The sequence below is a fragment of the Triplophysa dalaica genome, chromosome 21 (assembly GCF_015846415.1).
Source record: "Triplophysa dalaica isolate WHDGS20190420 chromosome 21, ASM1584641v1, whole genome shotgun sequence".
Classification (NCBI taxonomy): domain Eukaryota; kingdom Metazoa; phylum Chordata; class Actinopteri; order Cypriniformes; family Nemacheilidae; genus Triplophysa; species Triplophysa dalaica.
In genome coordinates, this window is record NC_079562.1 from 10310154 (window position 1) to 10332209 (window position 22056).

Genomic DNA, 22056 nt, shown 5'->3' on the forward strand with positions numbered 1-22056 from the left:
GGCAGTCCGAGTGGACACGAATGTGGTAAATGATTTAACTGTTAAAGATGACTGTAAACTTGCTATTTCTAATTTGCTCCAAAATCTATTTAAGATTACATCAAATAATCTATTTAAGACAGCATATTTCAATAAACAAACCCAAGACCATATTACGTAAAAACCTCCATAAAGGCTAAGATTTTGCCACCTTAAATGTCCTACATTAAGCAGAAACAGCATAATTTGTGTGATACACGCTTCTCATGATCTCATGATCATTCCAGACAACAGGAATGCAGGAACATTGGTTGATTTGTAGCCACATGTCATTCCACACTTGCAAATGTGTGCTGTCTATTTGCAACTGATCATCAGGAAAAAGACACAATAACCACTGGCCTAAACAACAGACAGATTTGACATTTCATTATGACAAATGGTCATGCCTGCGCTGTTTTGTTATGTCTAGTCACAGACGTCAGTGGTCCTTTGGGCGCTATTGCCTCTGCACTATATCATGCAGTTTTCTCCATTCAAAATAGATAGCAAAAGTGACTTTGTTATTTGCAACATCCAGTAAAATTTACTAAGAGTTACTAAAAATCGTCCAATTAAGAAAGGTTTCATAGCCTAAAGTGGCACTTTCCATTGGAATACACATCAACATAAGGCAGCATGCCCTGTATTGTCATGGACCACAGGGTAGAGGATAAAGAAGAGAAATACTGAAAGATCACTCCTTGTCAAATGGCCAAAACTCTTAATGTACATCACATGTTTATGCAGCTGGTTCTATCATAACACTGCCAACTCAACAAACTCTCGACTCTTCCGAGCACCACTAAATACAGACGAGGACAACATTCCTGACAGTACTGCAAAGCCTATAATGTTTCTGGCCTGTCAGGATCATTAGTACTCCGCCACTTTCAAACAGGTCGACAGATTAGATACATTTTCAAACTCATGGGAGCGTGGTAATGGTTTATAGATTAAAACCTAAAAACCACATGTGTGTTGGTATAGCGGTTATAATAGCATTTCGAGTCCGTGTGTAATGTGATAGTTGAATGCTTTTGCTTAACTTTGCCTTTAAACACTGGAATGCGCTAACACACAGCACAGATGTACCGAGGCCTTTTCTGAGTTTTATCTAATATAATGGACGGTTCTGATTCTGGAGGCTGATTGGTCAATACTGCTAAATGCGTGACAGCTTTGACATGAAATTATAACTATTGAATTAAGTTTACTGGCCATGGACTATATCTTGTGGATCAATGCAAAATAAATCCAGTTCTTTATCCAGTGTTCTACGGTGCCCAATATTTTAAAAATATCTTCTTCTATGCTCTCCAGAATAAAGCATGTCACACAGGTTTGGAATGACAGGGTGGGTAAATGACAACATCATTTTCAATATTGGGTGAACCATCCCTTTAAGTAAGCACTTTATACTGTTAGAATCTCAAGTTGAATCATTGATTTGTTAAAGACAGCGCTTATAAAAATAATTTGTATGTGTAACTGAAGCCAGACATTTTGATTCTTCAATTTGCTGCAGTCTTCTCCATTTATGCAATGAGCAGATGGCGTGTTTGCATCTTATGAGTCAGAGATCACAAGAACGCCTTGACAATGAAAAGCTGTCAATCAAATCTTCCACAGAAATACTCTTTAATTTTCAATACAGGACAAAAATCAGCAAATGAACGTGCATGCCTTTACTATTTCCTCTACATAATGCTTAGTACATAAATGATTCTATCCATACAAAATATAAAAATATGTAGTACATCATTTACAGATCATTTACAATACATCCTTAACTTAGTGAATTTCTTCATACAATTGCGTATATACATCTTATTACTGACTAAAACGGCATTTTCAGCCCAGAGCGAAAAGAATGAGTAACCAGAACCATACAAATCAAAGTCACTGTGCCTGAATGGATTAAATAACGAACAATTGCACGTTAGCTGTAACAAATAATGCAAAGTGAAAAAATGTAACATCCAGAATAATTTGGAAATATCACATGGGAAAACATGCATATGCAATTCGAGGTGCGAACAAATTATATTACTGCGCATTATTCACCGATGGCCTCACGACACTGAAAAGCCTCTCAAACATTTGCTATAAAGGACGGATAAAATCTTGTTGTGCAACATTGTGCGAAATGGAGCAGGCGTGACTTTCAGGAGATAATGCAGTTCTTGCTTTTCCTACGTTTGCGAGTGTGCAACTGTCCGCGGCTCTCGAACTGACTGGACGCTCCCAGTCCGGAGGAGTTGTATTTGCGCAGCAGCTCTTCGCTGGTCATGTACCTCAGCTGGACGGGTCTAGGAATGGGCTCGCCCAGAAAATACCCTTCATCTTCTGACTCCGAAGACGAGGAACAGGTGGAGCACCAATCATCCTCGCAATCGTACTGGTCCCACGAATAAGGGCCCTGGTGCCGATAAGGGCCTGGGTTTTGAAGCGTGAGGTCAGAGGTCGTGCGAGGACAGGGTCTAAATGGCTGCTGCCTCAATCTGCCTGCACTTCCGCTGCTGTGAAGGCCCCTGGGCCCGCAAGGAGGAAACTGGTTGTATTCTTCATGAAGGTGAAGCTGAGATCGCCTGGGGGGTGGGTAGCGCTCGGCGGCGAGGTTAAGTGCGTTATCCGAACGTGAGCGGCGGGAACGGCGAGATCGATGGTGGTGGTGCCGTCGGCGTGGCTGTTCTTGGTTGATGGTTCGACGGCGAGTTCGGTCGCTCATGGGCGCCAGACGGGCGTTGTTGGCATTGCTCACCAAGCTTATGCGGTCCTCCTCCTGATAAGCGAATCCAGGGGGCAAAGCGTTAATTCGAAGAGATTCACGGGAGTATTGCCTTGGGAATTTCACTTGGACCGGGGTTTCGAGCTCAAGGTAGGGCTGCCCGGTGTTCAGGCTGCGCAGAGATTCAGAGCTATGAAACTGCACGGATGAGTTGAGGGTGCCCATGTTGCTCTTTTCAGAGACGTTCATGCCGGAGTCTTTACTCAAGTCTGGCATTGAGAAGCGAGACAAGTGCTCGTGACGTTTACCGCCGCCATCTGCAGAGGTGCCTGTGGACGGAAAACACGTGTAAGATTGCCGTAACATTCTATTGCATCATTAGCAAACCATAAGTTTTATTAAAAGAATTATTAATAGGAATTATATTTTTACAATTAACAAACGCAAGGTACCTGTAGCATTAGACAGAGCCAGCGACTCCATCGAGCCATGTGGGGTTTGCTCCTGTGGTACGAGCTGTTCACTAAAGCTAAGTGCGCTGATGGGGTTCCTACTACGACCCATCTGTAGGCCGACCTCTGCCTTCTCCTTCTGGAACATATGCAAGCTTACGGATCGCTTATCAATGAAGCTATTCTGTGGAACCTCTTGAAAGCTCATCTGTGTCCTCAGATTGGGCTGGTAATAGTCCTCTGGTCCTGGCTGGAACCAGTTCTCGTTCAATGACTTTCCTTTGAGAGCAGATATGGGGGGTCTCCTGGATCCCACAGGCTTTGGATCCGCCGGGTGACCGGGAGACGGATTTGAGGAATAACAAGTCCGGATGTTGCACTGACCGAGCAGATGAAGAGGGTTCGATGAAAGTTCATCGTGGCTCTCGTGCCCGTACATCTCTGCCTGCATGTTCCATGGTGGAGGGTCTCTGTTCAGGCTGGGAGATTGACTGGACAGACTGAGCAGATCCATTTGCATGGACAGCGGGTCAACTTCAGCAGAGTAACGGGCCGCAGGAGAATTTCCCCCATGGGTCCTGTCTCCTCCGCTGCCAGTCCCATTGCTCTTGTTGGATTTGGAGCTGCTGCGTCGGGCTTCGCGCGAGCGGGCGCTCTGAAATGCCGAATCGGCAGAATCCGAGCCGTTCTGGTCTTCGCCAAGACTACAAGCCCGAGAGCAGAAGATCTGACCCTGCTTGGGTAGAAAGGGTCGGCCCAGCAGGGATTTCTTGCAGCGAGCACAGCTGAAACAGGTTTCGGTGGCATGCCAGTGTTGGCCATCATAAGTCATTTGGCCTTGGTCGATACCTGTAACAAAATAGAATCAGAAGGCCTGGATTACAAAAAGCATCTTTGCTTAAACAAATTTACAAAAGAGCAATTCTTTTAACGACATTAGAGAACACGTAATATAACTGTGTGACACTTTAAAATGCGTATTTAAGTTCTTGGTTTATAATCCACATAAATCGATGTTGCAAGATGGTGAACTTGTTTTTGTAGGAGAATTTTTCCATGATAATGTAGATAAACGCAACAAAAACATCTGTGGCTTCTTCTCATGAGGTGTAGACTTGTTTGCTATAAACTGATTAAACGGCGTGCCGCATACCTCAGAACAACATTATATTTAAATCACAGGTCTTTAAGGAGGTCATAATTGAGAACATCTGTTTGCAAAACCTCCACTAATGCTTCCTGTTTATAATCGCTTTCCCAAAATTACTTTTTGCGGTCCTGTGTGGAAAGTAAATTCCATACGGGTTGAATTTCAATTTAACAGGCTGCTAGAACTTGGATGAAACTTTAAAGCATGTGTTGTGAGGCTAGATCTATAAACTTGAGTTGTAGCTCTCACGGTGCGTTTTGCATTGTTTTCTAATATCCCATTGATAGACCAAGACAGGTAAATCGTCCCTTGGCAGAGCTCTAGCTCAATTCCTGCAACGATAGAGAGAAGCAGACCAGCGTTGCGTGGACGTTGAGCAAATGATGAAGGACAGGCTCTTACCGATGTGTTCCCCACAGGAGTCGCAGTACTCTGCATACAGCGACTCAAAGCAGGTGCAGCAGTACGGTCGACCCTCCTTCATAATGTAACGCTGGCCGCCCAGAACCGTCTCGCACTCAAAACAGCAGAAATGCTTCATGTGCCAGTGTCTGCCCTCGGCCTCTGTGCACTCATCTGAAAAAATGATCTGATAGACAGAAAAGAGAGTGAGACAATTTTTCTGCAGTAACACAAGCAGCAGACTCACCGAGCTGCAGCACAGCAGTAAATCTATTATCACTATAGAGATGAAGTGCTGTAACCATGGTAATGTGCGGTGTAATTGTGTCAGCGTTCTTTACATAAAATGTGATGCAGAGAAACTAGGCTTGCTGTGTGCAGTCATCTAACTACATGAAGAGGGACTCCTCATAAACATTTATTTTTCTTTCGTACAAGTATGATTGTTAAATATAATTTTAAAATGTACATTATTATAGTTGCATTTACAGATATTACTAAACATTCATGGCTACAATTCCCCAAGAAGTGCTTCTGTGCATATAAATCTATGTTAACAATGATGATGCATGAATTCAGGGCGGGACTATCGGTTTGACCAACCAATAGGTGCTCGGGAAAACTTTTGACTTATTTCCTTTTCGTTTTGAAGATGGCAGTGCCACAACAATGAAGTGACTGTTGCTTGTTTATTGTAATATGAGCAGAAACATCAGGATGAGAGCGGCTAACCTCATCACAAGCTGAACAGCGGGGTTTGAGTCTCTCAGCATGGTGGCGGCCACAGAAGATCTTCCCGTCCTGGTAGAAGTAGATGAGATCCACCAGGAGCTCGTCGCACATGCTGCACACAAAGCAATGTGGGTGCCAGCACACCCCGTGTCCCGCCCGCGACGCAAAGACGGCGATGTCGCCTCCGTTTATCTGTCCCCCACACTGCACGTGAGATAAAGAGATGATGAAAGGGTTAAAAAGAGAGATCGAGCGAGAGAGAGACTCAATGACACATATAGGTCATTTAACAGCAGGGTAAAAGATTAAATCAATAACCATCTAAATCAGACTTGGGATGGAGAGGGGGTCGACCTAAACCTTGTAACATTGCATAAGAAGTTTTATATAATTGCAATGGTATGAAAACAACTTGATTTTGATATATTATATAACCTTGCAGTACTGTATGTTTTCAATACTTCAATTTAATATTACAAAAAAAATGTATACATCTATTTTTTCTTTTTTATATATTTTGAGATTTATTTGATTGTTATAAACAATAGTACTATAATATATTTTAATTAAAAAAATTATTTACGGAAACATCTAATTCACATCATATTTATTGGATGAGCCACACGCCACTATCGGACACTCGTAATAAATAACCTCCAAACGTATTTACGGTCAGCACACATGGGAAAATCAAAATGGGTAATAGGTGGCCATCATATTGGTTCTGAGGTCAGAACATAGCTGATCTTAACAGATCACAGTGCTGGTTTCTTCATTAAAGGCCTCATTCAGCATTTTCAATATCTCGCTCCATGCTGAGACTCAGCAAATATTTAACAGAGAAGACAAAAGTGTGCATCTGTCCATGTACACACACTTCCTTGTCGGCTTCCATCAACTTCCCTATTTATTGAAAGGAGTCCGACTGCATGTTTTAAACCGCACCGGGGGGCTAAACGGGGGCTTTGTATCCTTAACTGTGGCAAGGCTGAGGATACATTTAAAACATGCTAAAAAAGCCAAACTGTGTCAGTGTGACATCTGTTACTAAGAAGTGACAGAAGGAGAAAGAAACCAGGCAGGTGGTCACAGACATGCATATCCAGCTTAGACTCTGCTCTAATTCACTTACTGGCACTAACATGCTATCCCAGGTGGGCTATCACACACACAACGAAAATCTAATATCGACAATAATAAAAAGTGCCTAAGAACACAACATCAACAGAACACCTCTGTCGTCCATTCGCACGCACCTGTTCACAGATGGCTCCAGTCATGGTGACAGGAAAAGGCCTGACGTTCCCGCGGCCCAGGTTTTCTCTCTTCCTCTGGTTACTGAAGAGCTTCAGCTCTCTCTTTTCCTCTTCATCCAAACCGTTACAGTACCGCACCTGCGCAGCGAGAGCACGGGTCAGTGGCACTGCAAGCATTCAGACGCCCACGAGCGTTCTTGAATGCCGAGCTTTTCGCGCAAGGCCCTGTGATGTTCTTACCTCGTTGTCGTGTGGGGGCAGCTGGTGCAGAAGCTGTTTGATACGATGTTTCTCTCCAGGACTGTTGACGTATGGCACCTTCTCCTCCGGTAAAGAGCTGTAATACTGATGCACCTGGAACGACCAGATATATTTAGACAAATGTACCATCTAACACAGGGTTCCTCAAATCTTACCCTGGAGGGCCAGAGCACTGCAGAGTTTAGCTCCAGCCCTGATCAAACACACCTGAGCAAGCTGATCAAGTTGTTCACTATCACTAGAAAATCAAAGGTATGCAAGTTTGATCAGGGTTGGAGCTAAACTCTGCAGTGCTCCGGCCCTCCAGGGTAAGATTTGAGGAACCCTGATCTAACATATAACTATATACATACAAGACAGAATTTCTGCAAGTTGAATCGAATACTTATCTATCCATGTAGATGCTATTAAATAAACAGATTAATACAGATTAATATGCAGATTATTAACAGGAGATAATGCAGACGAGGGCAATAATTTGGCTCTAGACTGGATTTATGCTTTATGTGAAAACACCAGTTGCTTTTTATTAACATCAATTTTGTAAATGTTATTTGATATTATATTATTGTATTTTAAACACTTATTTCTTTGGCAGTTTGTTGTCAGCGTGTTGTCACTTGCCACCAGGATTATTTCACAACCTTAACATAGAAAAAAATGCTACTCCTTTCAACCCTAGACAATGGTTTACCAAATCTCATAACAGCAGTTTTTTATCGTATTATGTGAAAGGTAAGTTAACACCTTAATCACATTCATGCTGCTCTGATCAAGGTGCTCGTGTGCTTTTATCACGCACCTTAAGCGCAAATTCATGGTAAACATGACAGTCTGACGTTTTACTGTCAACACAACTTGCTGTCAGCAGTCTCTGTCCATACCTTCAATCAGAAACAGCGCGAATACGATGACAGTGTAAACCACCGTTGCTAAAACATTTTCCATCAAAATTTCTACATCCATCACAGCCCAAATGACCATAAAAAAACATCCACATAACAGTGTTTTGCATTTGACACGAATATATTAAAAGATAGCCAGTAACACACACCTACTGTATCTGCGATCATCGTTTGTGCTGTGTATTCTAGCAAATAATCAGACTAATAAAACTTCCATGACATGTCTCATGTCATGTAAACGTGCTACTGCGATAAAGTGCTTACTCTGACCATTGGAAATAATCGCATTATTGATGCACATGAAACGTCACAAATGCACCCCCCCCCTTGTTGCTGTAAACCCTGCCCCCCTTATCTCCCAATGTCCATGCCTTTTACACGCACACCTATAAGGGTGATTTATGGATGACCAATGCCATTTAATAGAATCTTTTCTGATTCTTTATTTCAGGTTAACGTGGATGTCTGTCTAGAGTTTATCTCAACCTAATATACCATATAAGCATTACAGTTTTAACACTACAGGACAGTTCACCTAAAAATGTAAATTAAAATATAATTTACTCACCCTCGTGTTGTTCCAAATCTGTATAAAAATATTTGTTCTGATGAACACAAAGAAAGATATTTGGAAGAATGCTTGTTGTAACCACACAGTTCTTGGCCACCATTGACTACCGTAGTAGAAAACAATGCTAGTTAAAACTTCCACAGAACTGTTTGCCTTCCTACAAGCATCAAAATTACGTTATTTTTTATTCAACAGAACAAAGAAATGTATAAAGCAATGTTCCTATCATGGTAGTCAATAGTGGCCAAGAACTGTTTGGTTACAAGCATTCTTAGAAATATCTTTCTCTGTGTTCATTAGAACAAAGACATTTACACACATTTGGAACAACTCCAGGGTTATTTTCATGTTTTCCTGTAGAACTATTACTTTATATAAGTCTACATTACAATTTTAGCAACTGACAAACTTGCTAAAAAGTCTTTAGGACTCTAACAAGAGCTTAGCATGAGCCGTGATACCTCCCTCAGACCACCCATCCAAACCTTTCACAAAGATTTGGTGAGTTAATGGCTTAATCTGATATAGGACCCCCTGCCCATCTGCCTCTGTCACCATACCACATAAACAGCAAGGAACAAATCTCATAAAAATGCAGAACAGCTTGAGAGATTGTAACAAATAATTAAACACTCCGTTGAGCACCATTATCTATCTTAAAGTTCAAATGTTGAATGCGAAAATTCAACATTGTGGCTCTACACAAGATTTGTGAATTTGGTATTTATAGTCCAGTGTGAATACGTGATATGAAAAGGCTTGGATGGAATACTTTTCTCTCAATGTATCATCAAATGTGCTTTTTTATGTTTTATATAAACTAAGACTAGGATTCTCGAAACGCTCCGAAACAAAATCACCAACTTTCATCTGGAAGGTGTGGGAATATTTCCAAAATGGATATTTCCCCATGTCCGTTGTTTAATGCATCCTCCTAATATAACAGTTTTTTACATTTGAGGTGATGGCTCTTTCGGTGCTTATGTTGGCCGTTGTTGTGTCATCAAGGGGTATCTAAAGAACCAGCGCAAAGGTTCTTGAGGGATATCTGAAAATTATATGAAACACCAACTGTGGTCTGGCCCTGGTAAATTACAGTACGTTCATCCAACAACAACACTCTCCTCTCAATATGAAGATCCCTGGTCCAGCCAATGAACTGTTGTGATACAGTGATCAGAAGAACATGGACTCAGAGCACTCACACAGAGGAAAAGCTTGTGGAAATAACTATAATCAGCAGAAAGAGATCTGGCAACCCGCCCAAGTGTCAAGGGATCTGGCAACTGCATTTTGGGTTACTGTATATGGAGAAAGGCTGAGGAAACAGCTCTTGATGTGAGTGTAAAGTAACCAGAATCCAAACAGCTGTTTTTCATTGAATAAATAAAGGCAACATCCCAAAGAAGGGAGATAGAGTGTGTGTTGGATGATATGAGAAATTCACAAAGCACCATAATAAACTAATGTTCGACAAAAATAAGACAAAACACATTTCAGTAACCAATGAAAAACAGTGTATTGCAACACAACCATCTGTTTAAGATAGTCAATTCTTTGTATGGATTGGATTTTGCTTGAAAGGTTCACTCAAAAAAAGTAATTCTGTAAATTATTCACCATCTTGTTGTTCAGTGGTTTTGTATCCATACAGTCGAGGCCAATGGGTGTCAATGTTGTTTGAAAGCTCTTTTTTGTGTGTTTGGAGAAAAAAGTGAGTGATACAGGTTTGGAATGACACAAGGGGCTAATAAACATGAATGTATAATTTATTACATTCCTCTTGTCCTCTTTTTTTCTTGAATAAAGACATTCTTTTGAATATAAGAGCTATAGAAATATGGTAGGCTCAATTTAAATATTCTGGCCTATGAAGGTTTCTCCATTTCCTTTCTCTGGTCCGAAAGCCAATACATACAAACAAAGGACCAAGAGATCCACCACTACAATTCTGACTCAATGCATCCGACCTTCAGCCAATAAACAACACTTATTTCTTTTTAACCAGTGTAATATCATTAAATTCAGAGAAAAAAAGCTCCCGATTAGATGACTCAAAATAATGCTCCATCCCATTCTAAAGCAGACAAACTGGATTACTTTAATTCTATTCATGTGAGCACTTGGGAGTGTATGTGAGAGCCAGAGAGCTTTTGGAGATAAACAAGCTCAGCGTCTTCAAGACCAGCCTGTCGTTGTTTGGTGGATGTCTTTTGCGAAACCATTCACATGTGTACTAAAACAGTTTCCCTTGTACTAAAACAGATTTCCAATGTACGGAAATGCAAAATGGAACTGCTATCTTGTCCTTTTAGGAATGTGAATGTCCTACATTTCCACTTCGTGGCAAAGAAAAGCTAATTCGTCATGGCCTGAGGTAATCACCGTCTCTGGGTGAAATTGCAGACAGCGAGTTTCAAAGCACACAGAGAGGAAAGGCATAATTAATGGCTTGCTAATAACATGCATGGACACCGAGTTCTTGTATCCCAGCAACTTCTTCCCATCCATCTGCTCTAAGACTGAAACTGTTCGTTTTGACTAAAACCAAAGTGTCTACAAACAGACGGCTCTTGGAATGCAGCCCGGAGAGTCAATTATTGCATGATGTACAATATCTAAAAGACATAATTCTACACCTCCACCATAACATGATCATGAAAAACAGGCTTAATATCCTTTTTAAGTTCCTTAATGAGTTATAGGCTAATTCAGGCAGTCAAATGTGAATTAACAAACTGTAAATGACCCGACACCAATCGTGTGACCTCCAGAGACCCATTATGGCAGCGAGCCATCGCACAGGACGGATGTGCTCTATTGCTTACTGACCGGCCTGGCTGTTTGGTTAACAAGACTTTTTTTTCTTCATCAGGAAAATGAAACTTCTTCTATAAATGATTTCACTGCACCGTTAAGGGGTCTGTACACCCTGTTGCCTTATAAATCTGATACACGAACCTTCTGAAGCCGAGCATTGCTATAGTAACAAAACTCAGTGCAGCAGGAGCGAGAGGTTATAAAAAGACATTCATCTCAAGGGTCTTTGAATTCGAAACATTTAAAACCTTGTGTACAATTCATGCAGCCAGCCTCAATGCTTCTTTAAACACGGCAATAAAAGGAAAAACTGTGGATTTCTTGTGTTGTATGTGCTATAGATGACTGAACTGCCACAGACATGTATTCTCCTATGGAGAACGATACTGCTATACTAATTGATATATTACACAAAATTAAGAATCAAGATGCTTGTTATAAAGCAGTCCACACGTGTTGTCATTCAGTGTCCAATAGACTGTATCTATGAAATCAAACTCAGGTCCGCTCCGCTTTAAATACAACAGTAAACTTTTTTTACCTGTTCAGGTTTTAGTCCGGGCGGGACCCAGGCATATTCCTCCAGCGCGCAGCCAGAGTCATCGTCAGACGTAGAGTTCCTCTGGAAGTCGTACATCAGCTTGGTCACCGTCTTTTCCATCTCCAGGGGCATGACTGTCACAACATGGTCCTCACGAGAGCACTTACAATGGAGACAGATCTTCCTAAACGACAAAAGGAAAAGCCCTGTTAAAATTAGCTTCTGCAATGAATTTCTGGACATCAATGGAGAATTTTGGTAAGACCGGTGCTTGGTTAGGGTTGAGTTTGTCAGGCTTATCTGGATGCGTGTAGTCTCGCGTAGCAAGATCTTCATACTGAAGATCTGGAACTTATTGCTTCTTTCTTTGGCTAAGGCCCGCCCAAGAGGCCATATGACTGACAGGTAAAGCAACCAATCATGGTTCGTTTTCTGCCGCGTCATATTTAGAAGAGTGGACATGTGGCCGCAGTAACAGACCAGTGTAAATTTTTGTACTTTTAAGAAGTAAGCGAATAGTCGATCATGATAGCAACCGTTGTAAACAAGACGGCCTGATTCTTAGATCAGACGGTTTTGTGTTGTTTCCAGGCGGACCGTTAAAGAATGCAACACGGATTCTTCACGGATGTCAATCAACACGGCCACATTTGGTTATAACCAGAAATGCCCCATAGATCAACAAAACCCTCAACACGTCCAATGATTCATGCCATGATGAAACACACACACTCCACCAGTCAAACATGCTGCGTCTGGTTAGTGTCCAGACAAGCAGATACAGGCGTCACGCTCTGCCAAAACCACACTTTCTGAGCAGGCCAGCCAGTTGGTCAGATTAACTAACCTCTTAGACCAGAGAAAGAGAAAACAAGCCGCTCACTTCAGGGCCAATCCCATTAGCTCCTCAGATGCCTGACAGGCTGTAAGGTGTCAAAGACAGAATCTGGCCCCTAACACCATGACTCACTGACTCTTTCACAATGACCAGATGGCTAAACTAAGAACATGTTTAATCTAAAGAGTCATCTACGTAAAGAAGCTCTCGATACTGTTGTATTAAAAAATAGTTTTGCATAACTCTATCGGTTAAATTTAAGCCTTGGGTTCAACGTTAGGGATCTTCCTGGGTCCGGTTGGGGCAGCAGTTCAGGTTTTTACTTGCCCTGAATTGACAATGGCACCAAGACAAAAATGATTATAATAGAAACAGAAAAAAGCTTTTATACATTTAAAAAGTATACATTTTACTAAATACAGTTCTCTTAATAAAAAGCTATAGTGCAACTCCATGACAGCCACAGAGTTATGATAGTTGTTTTTGTTTTATTGTATTTTAAAGTTGGATAGTTAATTTCGCTTATATTTTTATACTTTTGGATTGTGTTAAATTTATAAATTTTTGTGCCAATTTTTATATTTTTGTTTATTTTCAATATATTTCATTTTAGTTTTTATTTATGTTAATAAATTCAATTGAAACTTATTTGAGTTTATTGCAGAGGCAACATTTCTCAATTTTGTTTTGTTTTTTTGTTGTAGTTCGTTTTTCGAGTTTTCGATAGTCTTTCAATATATATTTAGACGAATAAATTATTTAATTTCAATAAGCAGAAGTGTTTAAATAGTTTTTAATAAACAATAAAATGTTGGACAGCTTTACTTTATTTGAAAAAGGGAACAAACCATGTTCAATTTGAAACTCATCCTAAGCACTCCTTCAAAACTGAATTGCAAATCTCTCAATTTTACAAAAACCTCTAACAAAAAAGCTATAAAACATTTGGGACATTTAAATCAGCACATGTAAACAAGAATGTTTAATATGTAACAAAAATCACATGTTTGAATATCCAAGACAAATGAACACCACGCCGACACCAGAACGGCCATTTGACAATTAAAAATAAAAAACTTGACTAATACAGAATCCATTATAGCTTCTGGGTGTGGACAACTCAAATTAACATGGAAAAGATCCCTTTCTAAAATGTTGTGACGCCCAGACGTGCCTGGTGTGAACAAGGTGTTATCAAAAATATAAGATCATCATAATGCGATCAACTGACCCGAAATTCATCAAACAACAGATTTATCTGGCCTTTATATTGTTAAACCCTAAGCTACCAGCAAACGTCCGTCATGGTTCACTTGGCCTAAGGATGCAGGATATAAAAGAGTGAGTCATCATATTTCTCCTACAACTTTGTGATCGTGCTGCAACACAATGGTTCACTTATAAATATTTAAGAAGCAAAAAACAAAAACAGCTTAGAAATGGATGAAGCGCTTTAAACCCTACATAAGGTGAACCCCTTAGTAGTTTAAAAGCATCACTTTGAATCAAAAAGAAAGGACTGGAGAGTAGGATGGATTCTGTAGGGTTTTAGTTGGAGGAACTGTTAAGCAGATGTATATATAGGCCGTACAGCTGGTCTCGCTGCAGTTTCAACACCCTTGAGCAAGGACAACTCACCTGCATTACTTTAAAGGGTGCCAACTTCACAACTTACATTAATAATGAACACACAAAGCAAAATACAGCCCTTTAAAATCCCATCAGTGAATACCGAATGCTGTTGAGTAAGTCTCAGTGCCCGGTCTCCCTGTGGAGCAAGCCAAGCAGAAAATACAAGGGAGGAAAACAAAAACAAATCGCTACAAAGCAATCTGGTACATTCTTAGGAAGTGTAGGCATGTGTAGAAATACATATTTTGCATACATGAAGAGTCCGTTTTTTAAAAGCCATGACCCTGAATTTAAGGGGTGTTTTACATTCACGTAATTCACAAAACCGAGAAAATAACAGAATGGAAGAGATCAGGCTTATGGATTAATGAGACCCATTCCTAACCAATTTAGCTACATTTACTTTGTAGGAAAACTTTGGGAAGGAATCTACAGAGATGCTTGAAGGTCCAGATACATGAACTGTTGGGTTGTCACAGAGGTTCTGGTCTATATCCCTCTCAACCGCACAGAATGGATTAAGTGAAACGCTAAGGGATTCCATGTTTCGCTGTGCTTCGCACATGACTGAAAATTCCAGGCCCAACTCTCCTCCACGGTCCATTGATATTGTTCACTCACAATCATCTAAATGTGATCCGAATTAAAAAGGTTGCCGGACTGCATGCAGGCATACTGATTTCATTACAAAAATCATGCTAAAACCCAAGCGTTGTGATTTACAAGGCGAGCCTTTAGAAAGATTTTGCTCTGCACTGCAAATATGGAAGACTGGGAATGTAATTTAGGGATGACACAGAAGGTTGTTATACCCCTGAGGCGTCCGAGCAGAACGTTGTCCTTGTGATTTATGATCTGATCTGACAATTGCTCATTGTGGGTTAATCATTGCATTTTTAAATTGTTCAGACGACAACAGATGTGGTCTTTTTGTTAGCTCTAAGCATGGCCCGTGCCACATCCAGACAATCTTATATGATTCTCTTTAACAATAGCCCATGGCTAGACACAGGGGCATTGTCATCCTCGATACAGGGGCCATATTTACCAAAAGGAAAATCAGGTCTGATGTGGCTTAAAAACGAAATCCCAAAAAACTCCGGTCTCTCACTGATGAGGCTCCCAGGCTTTTCCATGGCATCATTCCCAATGAATTAAACAACCTTTTTAAAGGGCAACACACAGCGAAGAAACTGGTCACAGCTGGGTGCTTACCGAGAGCCAGTTCTTCATTTACTCTCATTTATCTTGTGTACTTTGAACTGAATAGGATTCCCACAGAAAACAATATAGATGTATATGCATTCTCAAAACAAAAATACAACATATATGCTTTTTGTGTATGTAAAACAGTGACACACAAATAGGCAGACAGAGCGACTCTTATGAAAATGAATCATGTAACCATGGTTTTTGCTTTAATCTGTAGTGAAACCAAGGTAACATTAAAATTAGTAAAATTATAATATAAATGGAAATCAACCACACAGAAACATGGTTACAGTTACTATAATAAAAGCACGGTTAAGATCTCATAGAGAGAGAGAGAGAGAGAGAGACTTATGGAAGGTGAAAATGGTAGATGACGTATAAGACACGCAGCTCGGAAATGTGAATTTTACATCCAGTCATAAGAGTGTAGATGCAGATGAAACAAGCCATTCATTCTGTGGCCTACTGACGATCTATATGGTCTTTGACGTATGAAAAGATCAATTATTCTAAGAGAGCAAGAAATCCGTTTAATGGCGGTCGCTTCAAATAGACGGGGGTGCAGGTAGAAACGATATCGATTTAATAAAAATAATGCAGTAAAATAAGATGGATCTAGTTAGGATGTAACCACCTACCCGCGCTCGAGCGAGCGACCCACACAACTACGACGCCCCCATTATAATTGATCAAGCCGCAAGCGCGTGCGTGTAGATGCGTGCACGAGAACGCTTTCTAAAAGGCAACTGCTGTGGTTTCTCTTTCTTCATCTGCATAATTCCTCACTTAGTCTCTTCACATGTTAATCCGGCAACACAATACCAAACAAAGACTTAATCCGACTAACAGGGGCAAGACAAATCGAGTGGGAAAGATAACTACGGTGAGAAAGTTGCATACAATCCGGGTATTCGCAGTCGTCTCTATAGACATAAAAACAAACTTACGTTACAACGTTGGAACTTCACAATCATATAAACGTTGATGCTGGTTAAACTGACGTTAAAAAAGACGCGTGGACGCACGACATCACCCAAAACTGCGTTTGACTTACATGTCCGTCTGATTTAAATGGCGAAGTTTGACGCTCCTCGAAATATCATCATGTTACAAGCAAATGGAAGACAAACAACGGCACCGGTGAAAGATGCGGAGAGCGATTAAACATCCAAATGCTTACCTTCTACCGTGAACGATGAGGTCGCTTGATGTTGCCTGATGTGAAAGGATCTAAGCACGCGTCACTCATCTCCAGCTCCTCGTTGAAAAAGCGCACTTTCACTTCTGCGCAAACAAGCGCGATTCAATCCGCACGTCTTTGTCAAGCAACTACCGCAAACAAATCGTCAGTCCGAGACCGCGCACGGATGTCGTCCACGAAAAGCATTCCTCGTGTGCTTTTAATAATACGTCTTTAACATTGCGTACACGAAACGCCCCCGCAGATCTTGCTCAAATCTCCGCGATAGTTCCTCCGGTAGAATGCAGGACATTACATGAGGCTGCGCGTCTCGTCAATAACACGGAGTCTGTGAGGGGAAGAGAGCTCAGTGAACCGTGGCGTGGACTCGCGCTGCCCACTCGAGCTTGTGAATGGTAATGAGCGTCCGTGATGTCAGCGAGTGAACGCACCTACATTAGTTTAATTAGACGCGAATAGCTGCTGTTGTTGGGATCGTTTACATGCAAATCACTTACTTTCTTTCTAACAGAAACATATGCAACTCAGAGGGCATAAAGTAACTATGTGAATAAGATAGTTTGTAATATGTACTGTATACGTGATGGACTAACACGTAACTAACAAGTCATGTAGCTTTGATTTATTCACATTAGAAAACAATAGTGGCCAAGTTGATGATGGTGCTTTAAATATGACGCTTTATTATTTATTTATAATTCTTTATTTATTCTATTTAATACAACTAAACCTTGTACTGTTCAGTCCCATAGTCCCACGTGATATAAATCCTGTGCTGTATTAAAAACCCTCAACAAACAAAGATCATTCACAGATGATGCTAAGATTAGCAGCACTAGTTAAGTCAGGCTCAGTAATTCAATGCTTGTTTACTCATTTCAACTTAGTTGCTTCTTATAATGTCATATGGTAGCAAAAAAAAGAAGGAAGAATGGAAGACAAGAGTGGTTGAGTTACTTAATAAAACCACCCATCAATCTATTTGAATGCAGCTGGCTCTTTAACTTCCAGGTGGCTTAGGTTTATACCAAGACGGTCTGTGTCTCTGAAAAGAGGGTATCTCTTATTGGACTGTGCTTCACATTTACAGGCCAGTCTGAGCCAAACCCCTACACACAGGGTATCAATTACCCCCGTCCTTGTGCTTTAGGCTCTACTGAATAACACACACTGACAGCAACTCCATTCCCCATAGCCACAAGCTCGCTGATATGCCTGGCCACTAACCTACGCTGCTATTAAACACAGCAAAACCACCGCACCAAATCACGTGACCCTTTGGTTTCTTCTAATGGTAAATCACTATTCAGTTACATTATTAAACAAATACAATGCAAAACAACCATTTAACTAAGAAAATTAGAAAGTTGGTTAAGCAAAATGTATATTTATGTTTGAAGACTGTGGAATTTAAAACCCTCAAGCAGTCACGAAATCATCACAAATAATAAGAAAGTAATGAGAAATGCGAATGTACACTAAAATCGGATGACGATGAATTTCTTCATGCTTTACGAAAATACACCCCCCCCCAGAAAAACGCTGATGACTATCTTTCTAAGTCAACACTAGGGCAGCTGTATCTAAGCTCAACAGCTGATTGCTAAGGAATGCATCTCTTTTTCTGGTGCGACCTCAGGATGAGATAACCAAATTCCATCTGGGAAATGGGCTCTAAGCCATCAAGGTAAGGCAAACCGCCTCCTCCCCTTTCCCTGATTCTTCTGTTTCCAAGTCCCGCAAACAATCCCCCTCATTTCCAGACCAAATTTCATGCACAGAAATTACATACACACAGTCTGGTATAAAGAGATAAAAATGTATTTTAAAGTGCCGCTGCTTAATTTTGGTTAACTGTTCACCGCCTGCAAAGGCAAAGAGAGAGAGGTACGGTAGACAAGCTGTGTAATACATTAAACTATCCTGAACCTCTGTTAGCGCTGGGATTTGGAGCTCTTACATGACCTTGCTGGTAATGCCCCACTTCTTTTCCTCTAAAAGCGCTCTACACTGTACAGAAGCACTGCTGAGCCGTATCCATCAATGCATGAATTTAAAAAGAGGACAGCAGCTGCGCAGCGGAAGTATTCTGAAGAGGTAACATCCAACTTTTTTTAATCAAACAGAAGCAGAATACAGAATATAGTAACCAGTATATTAACACCAGTAAGGAACTGGTGATAAAACATGACACACGGACCGCTGTACGATACATTTAATGGAGCGCTTCACTTGCTTTAGGGTAGAACAATAAAGTGTCTCTAAAAATAAACAAAGCATTCGCTTGGACAGCTCTGATGATTCATCTATTCAAAACACTGCACCCTCTCGCTCTCTCGCGCGCGCATAGCAATCATATGCACAAATATAAACCTGCGCTTTCTGTCAGAACAATGTGGGGGCTGGCTCTGTGGCTCTCAAAGGGCCTTACATCACATTCCAGAGCCCATTTTCCTGACTGAACATCCATTCATTCAGCACTAGAAGAGATCCACTCAAAGATGGCTGTAGGTGTCAAATCCCACAGCGCATCATTTCTACACGTACACGGGAGAGGGTCTCATCATTGGTTTTGATGAAAACCTGAGAACTAAATTTACCGAAACTCGCATTCATGTAACCAGCAAGCCACAGAATTCTTTGATGTTTTACATTTACAAATTTATGTTGTGTAGATAAGCTTGTATGATGTAATAAGATGTAATATATTGTGTACAATATGTTTTGCACCGTTTAGTTCTGATCATAAAACATCTCTTTATTTTACAGTTCTATAGCTTGAAACCATCTAGGAAAGTGCACTAGCTTCACCCTGGCGACATGGCAGTAGTTTAAAAGCAGCAAGTTAAACTTTAAGCTAAATAAATGGGTGCAGAAGTATGCCCTGTTTAAATATTTAGTTTGGGGAGACTGCAGGAGTCAGAGAAACAGCCATTCACACACGGCAGAGACCGAGATAGATCCCACTTGTCAGAGAGTGACTGATGGAGAGAAACAGAAATATAAATGTACCTGATATGCATGTTTGCATCTCCTCTGACAGAAAACAGAAACTCCATTCGTGCCCCACTTGTGATTCATAACTTTGTCATCACAATAGCACCATTTGGGTGTGTTTTTGTTAAAACTTTTAAGAAATTCAGCTCTGGCGGCAGTTGTCGTTGAGATAAGTTCTTGATGAATCTATTACAGCTGCCCTGAAAGTATGTGGATACCTAAAACAAAACGTTTAACATAGTCTCATTAGGTAAATGTTTAAAACCAATGTCATTTATTTTAAAGGTACAGTGTATGAAATTTATCAGGTGGTGAGATTGCGAACTGCAAAAAATGGCTCACTCCACCACCCCTCCGCTCAGAAGCACTACGGTGGCTGACAAAGGAGTAAGATGTGGTCACGTTTTCACTTTGTTGAAGGAGAAGACGTATTCACAAAATGCAGTTTGTAGAGCAGTTTGTCTGTTTAGGGCTACTGTAGGAACAACATGGCGAATGTAAGGGGACCTGCTGTGTATGTAGATAGAAATAGCTCATTCTAATGTAATAAAAACATAAAGCTTCATTATGTAAGGTCTTTATACACCTCTAGGGATGTGTAAAGGTTTTAAATTAATATCAAAATGTTTACATTTTAAAAAAGGATTGACCCTATGACCACCTGGTTGAAAGTAATTCCAAAAACGCCTCTGAAAATATAGTTCTGAGAAAAAGCAACGCATCAATACCCCCTGTTTTTTTATTTGTAATCTAATGCAATGTGATGCATTGCTCGTCGAGTCACAGCACATTGTATCTTTGATATACGATTGCAGTAAATAGTATACATGTATCAAACCCAGACTCTATTCTGAAATAGCAACCTCGTGCTCATCACCCGTCTGGAAAATGTATCATCAAAGAGGGTGTGTCTTAGGGATAACCCCTGTCAGGACACGCTTTAAATCCTTCATCTTTGACTATCTCGAGCTACCGCTGAGATTTCCAGGGGATCATAGTGTAATATAATATTAAAAAAGAATACTAGTATTTGTTATAGATTGAATTCACTCTGAAATGGTCCACTGGAAAAGAAAGCTTACAAAGTCCAAAAGGACATTCCATGAATGACTGCAACAATATGGAGGGAATTTTATCTAAACTATTCATTATGGCTATTAGGAGCTTACAAATGGCAGATGCTGAAAGGTGGAATGGAATTAATTTCTGTTATTGCTACAAGGCAGATTTCAGCCGTTTTTTAACCACAAGAACATGCTATAAACCATGTAAGACATAGCGGAAAATGAACTAATTAAATTATAGATGCTCGAAGATTAGAGCATGAACAAAAAGAAGCCTCTTCACTTTCTCTACATGAGACCAGTTGACAAAGTGATTCAGGGTACAAAGATACAAATTAAAACACTGAAAACTAAAAAGTGTATTAAAGGACAATCTGATATGAAGCTATGCCAAACAAAAGCCAGAGGCTCTGAGATAAATGGGCAAGAACGGAAGAGGGCCTTTTAAGGTCTGCTGTGTCTGGTGGTGACTAATGTTTATGCATAAAGTCTTGGGAGTGATATTCTTCCAGGATAGAAGGAAAATTAGAGAAATACAGGAAATACGAACTGTGTGATAAATCTAGACAGAAGAAACACAGAATTAATTTTCCTTAGTTACATAAATTCTCTTTGCACTTTAACACACCTCATCTCTTTAAATCTCGCCCTGTGGTCTTTGCTTATTTATATTCCCCTCTTATGAATTCAAGAGGAACGTTACACCCTACAAGGCATTAATGGCACAGGCAGGCATCAAGTTAAAAAGGAGGGCACACACACACACTTCTACCATTGTGGTGTGTTTATTTGAACTGCAAATGATGGGGGATGGAGTGTTTGTGTGTGGGACGCTAGATATGGTCGAGGTTTGGTGTTAAACTGAAGGTCTTGGTCCATTTCACACATATCTACACTCTTAGTAAGCTTTTCACAGTGTGCTTGTTTCTTGGAGGGTCCCTTGGCTTCATACACAGATGCTTCTCTGTACTGGACGTCCCAGACGGATCAGAGCACAAGGCTAGAGAGGAACACACACACACAGACACACCACACACCAAACCACCGGATGGATTGAAAGATGCATTCCTTAAATCGAAAACCTTCTTTGTCTTTCTTTATGTCATTTTCATTACTAGGTAGGGAAAAAAGACACAACTGTGAAAAACTGTGGGAATTGTCAGCTTAAATCCGATGCACATATGGAAAACAGCCTTATGCCACCCAATGGCACCGACTGGAGCTATTCCAAATCTCCACAGTCCACAGGCTGCCAGTGATTAAATGTGGAGAT

General features: G+C 40.6%; 1 protein-coding gene across 3 annotated transcripts in view; it reads right to left on the reverse strand.

Annotated features, from left to right (window-relative positions):
- Positions 1 to 1648: 1648 nt before the first annotated feature.
- prickle2b (prickle homolog 2b) overlaps positions 1649 to 22056 on the reverse strand; it is an 83539-nt gene continuing 63131 nt past the window's right edge. For 2 of the 3 annotated variants that reach the window (XM_056735462.1, XM_056735461.1), the window contains exons 3-9: positions 11840 to 12023; positions 6982 to 7095; positions 6742 to 6879; positions 5486 to 5689; positions 4754 to 4940; positions 3202 to 4050; positions 1649 to 3078 (exon numbers count right to left, since the gene is read on the reverse strand). In XM_056735462.1, coding sequence (XP_056591440.1) covers positions 2186 to 3078; positions 3202 to 4050; positions 4754 to 4940; positions 5486 to 5689; positions 6742 to 6879; positions 6982 to 7095; positions 11840 to 12023 — 2569 coding nt within the window. In that variant the 3' untranslated portion in view covers positions 1649 to 2185. Of the gene's footprint in view, positions 3079 to 3201; positions 4051 to 4753; positions 4941 to 5485; positions 5690 to 6741; positions 6880 to 6981; positions 7096 to 11839; positions 12024 to 16701; positions 17441 to 22056 lie in introns of those variants that run through there. The other variant, XM_056735463.1, reaches the window with a different exon arrangement.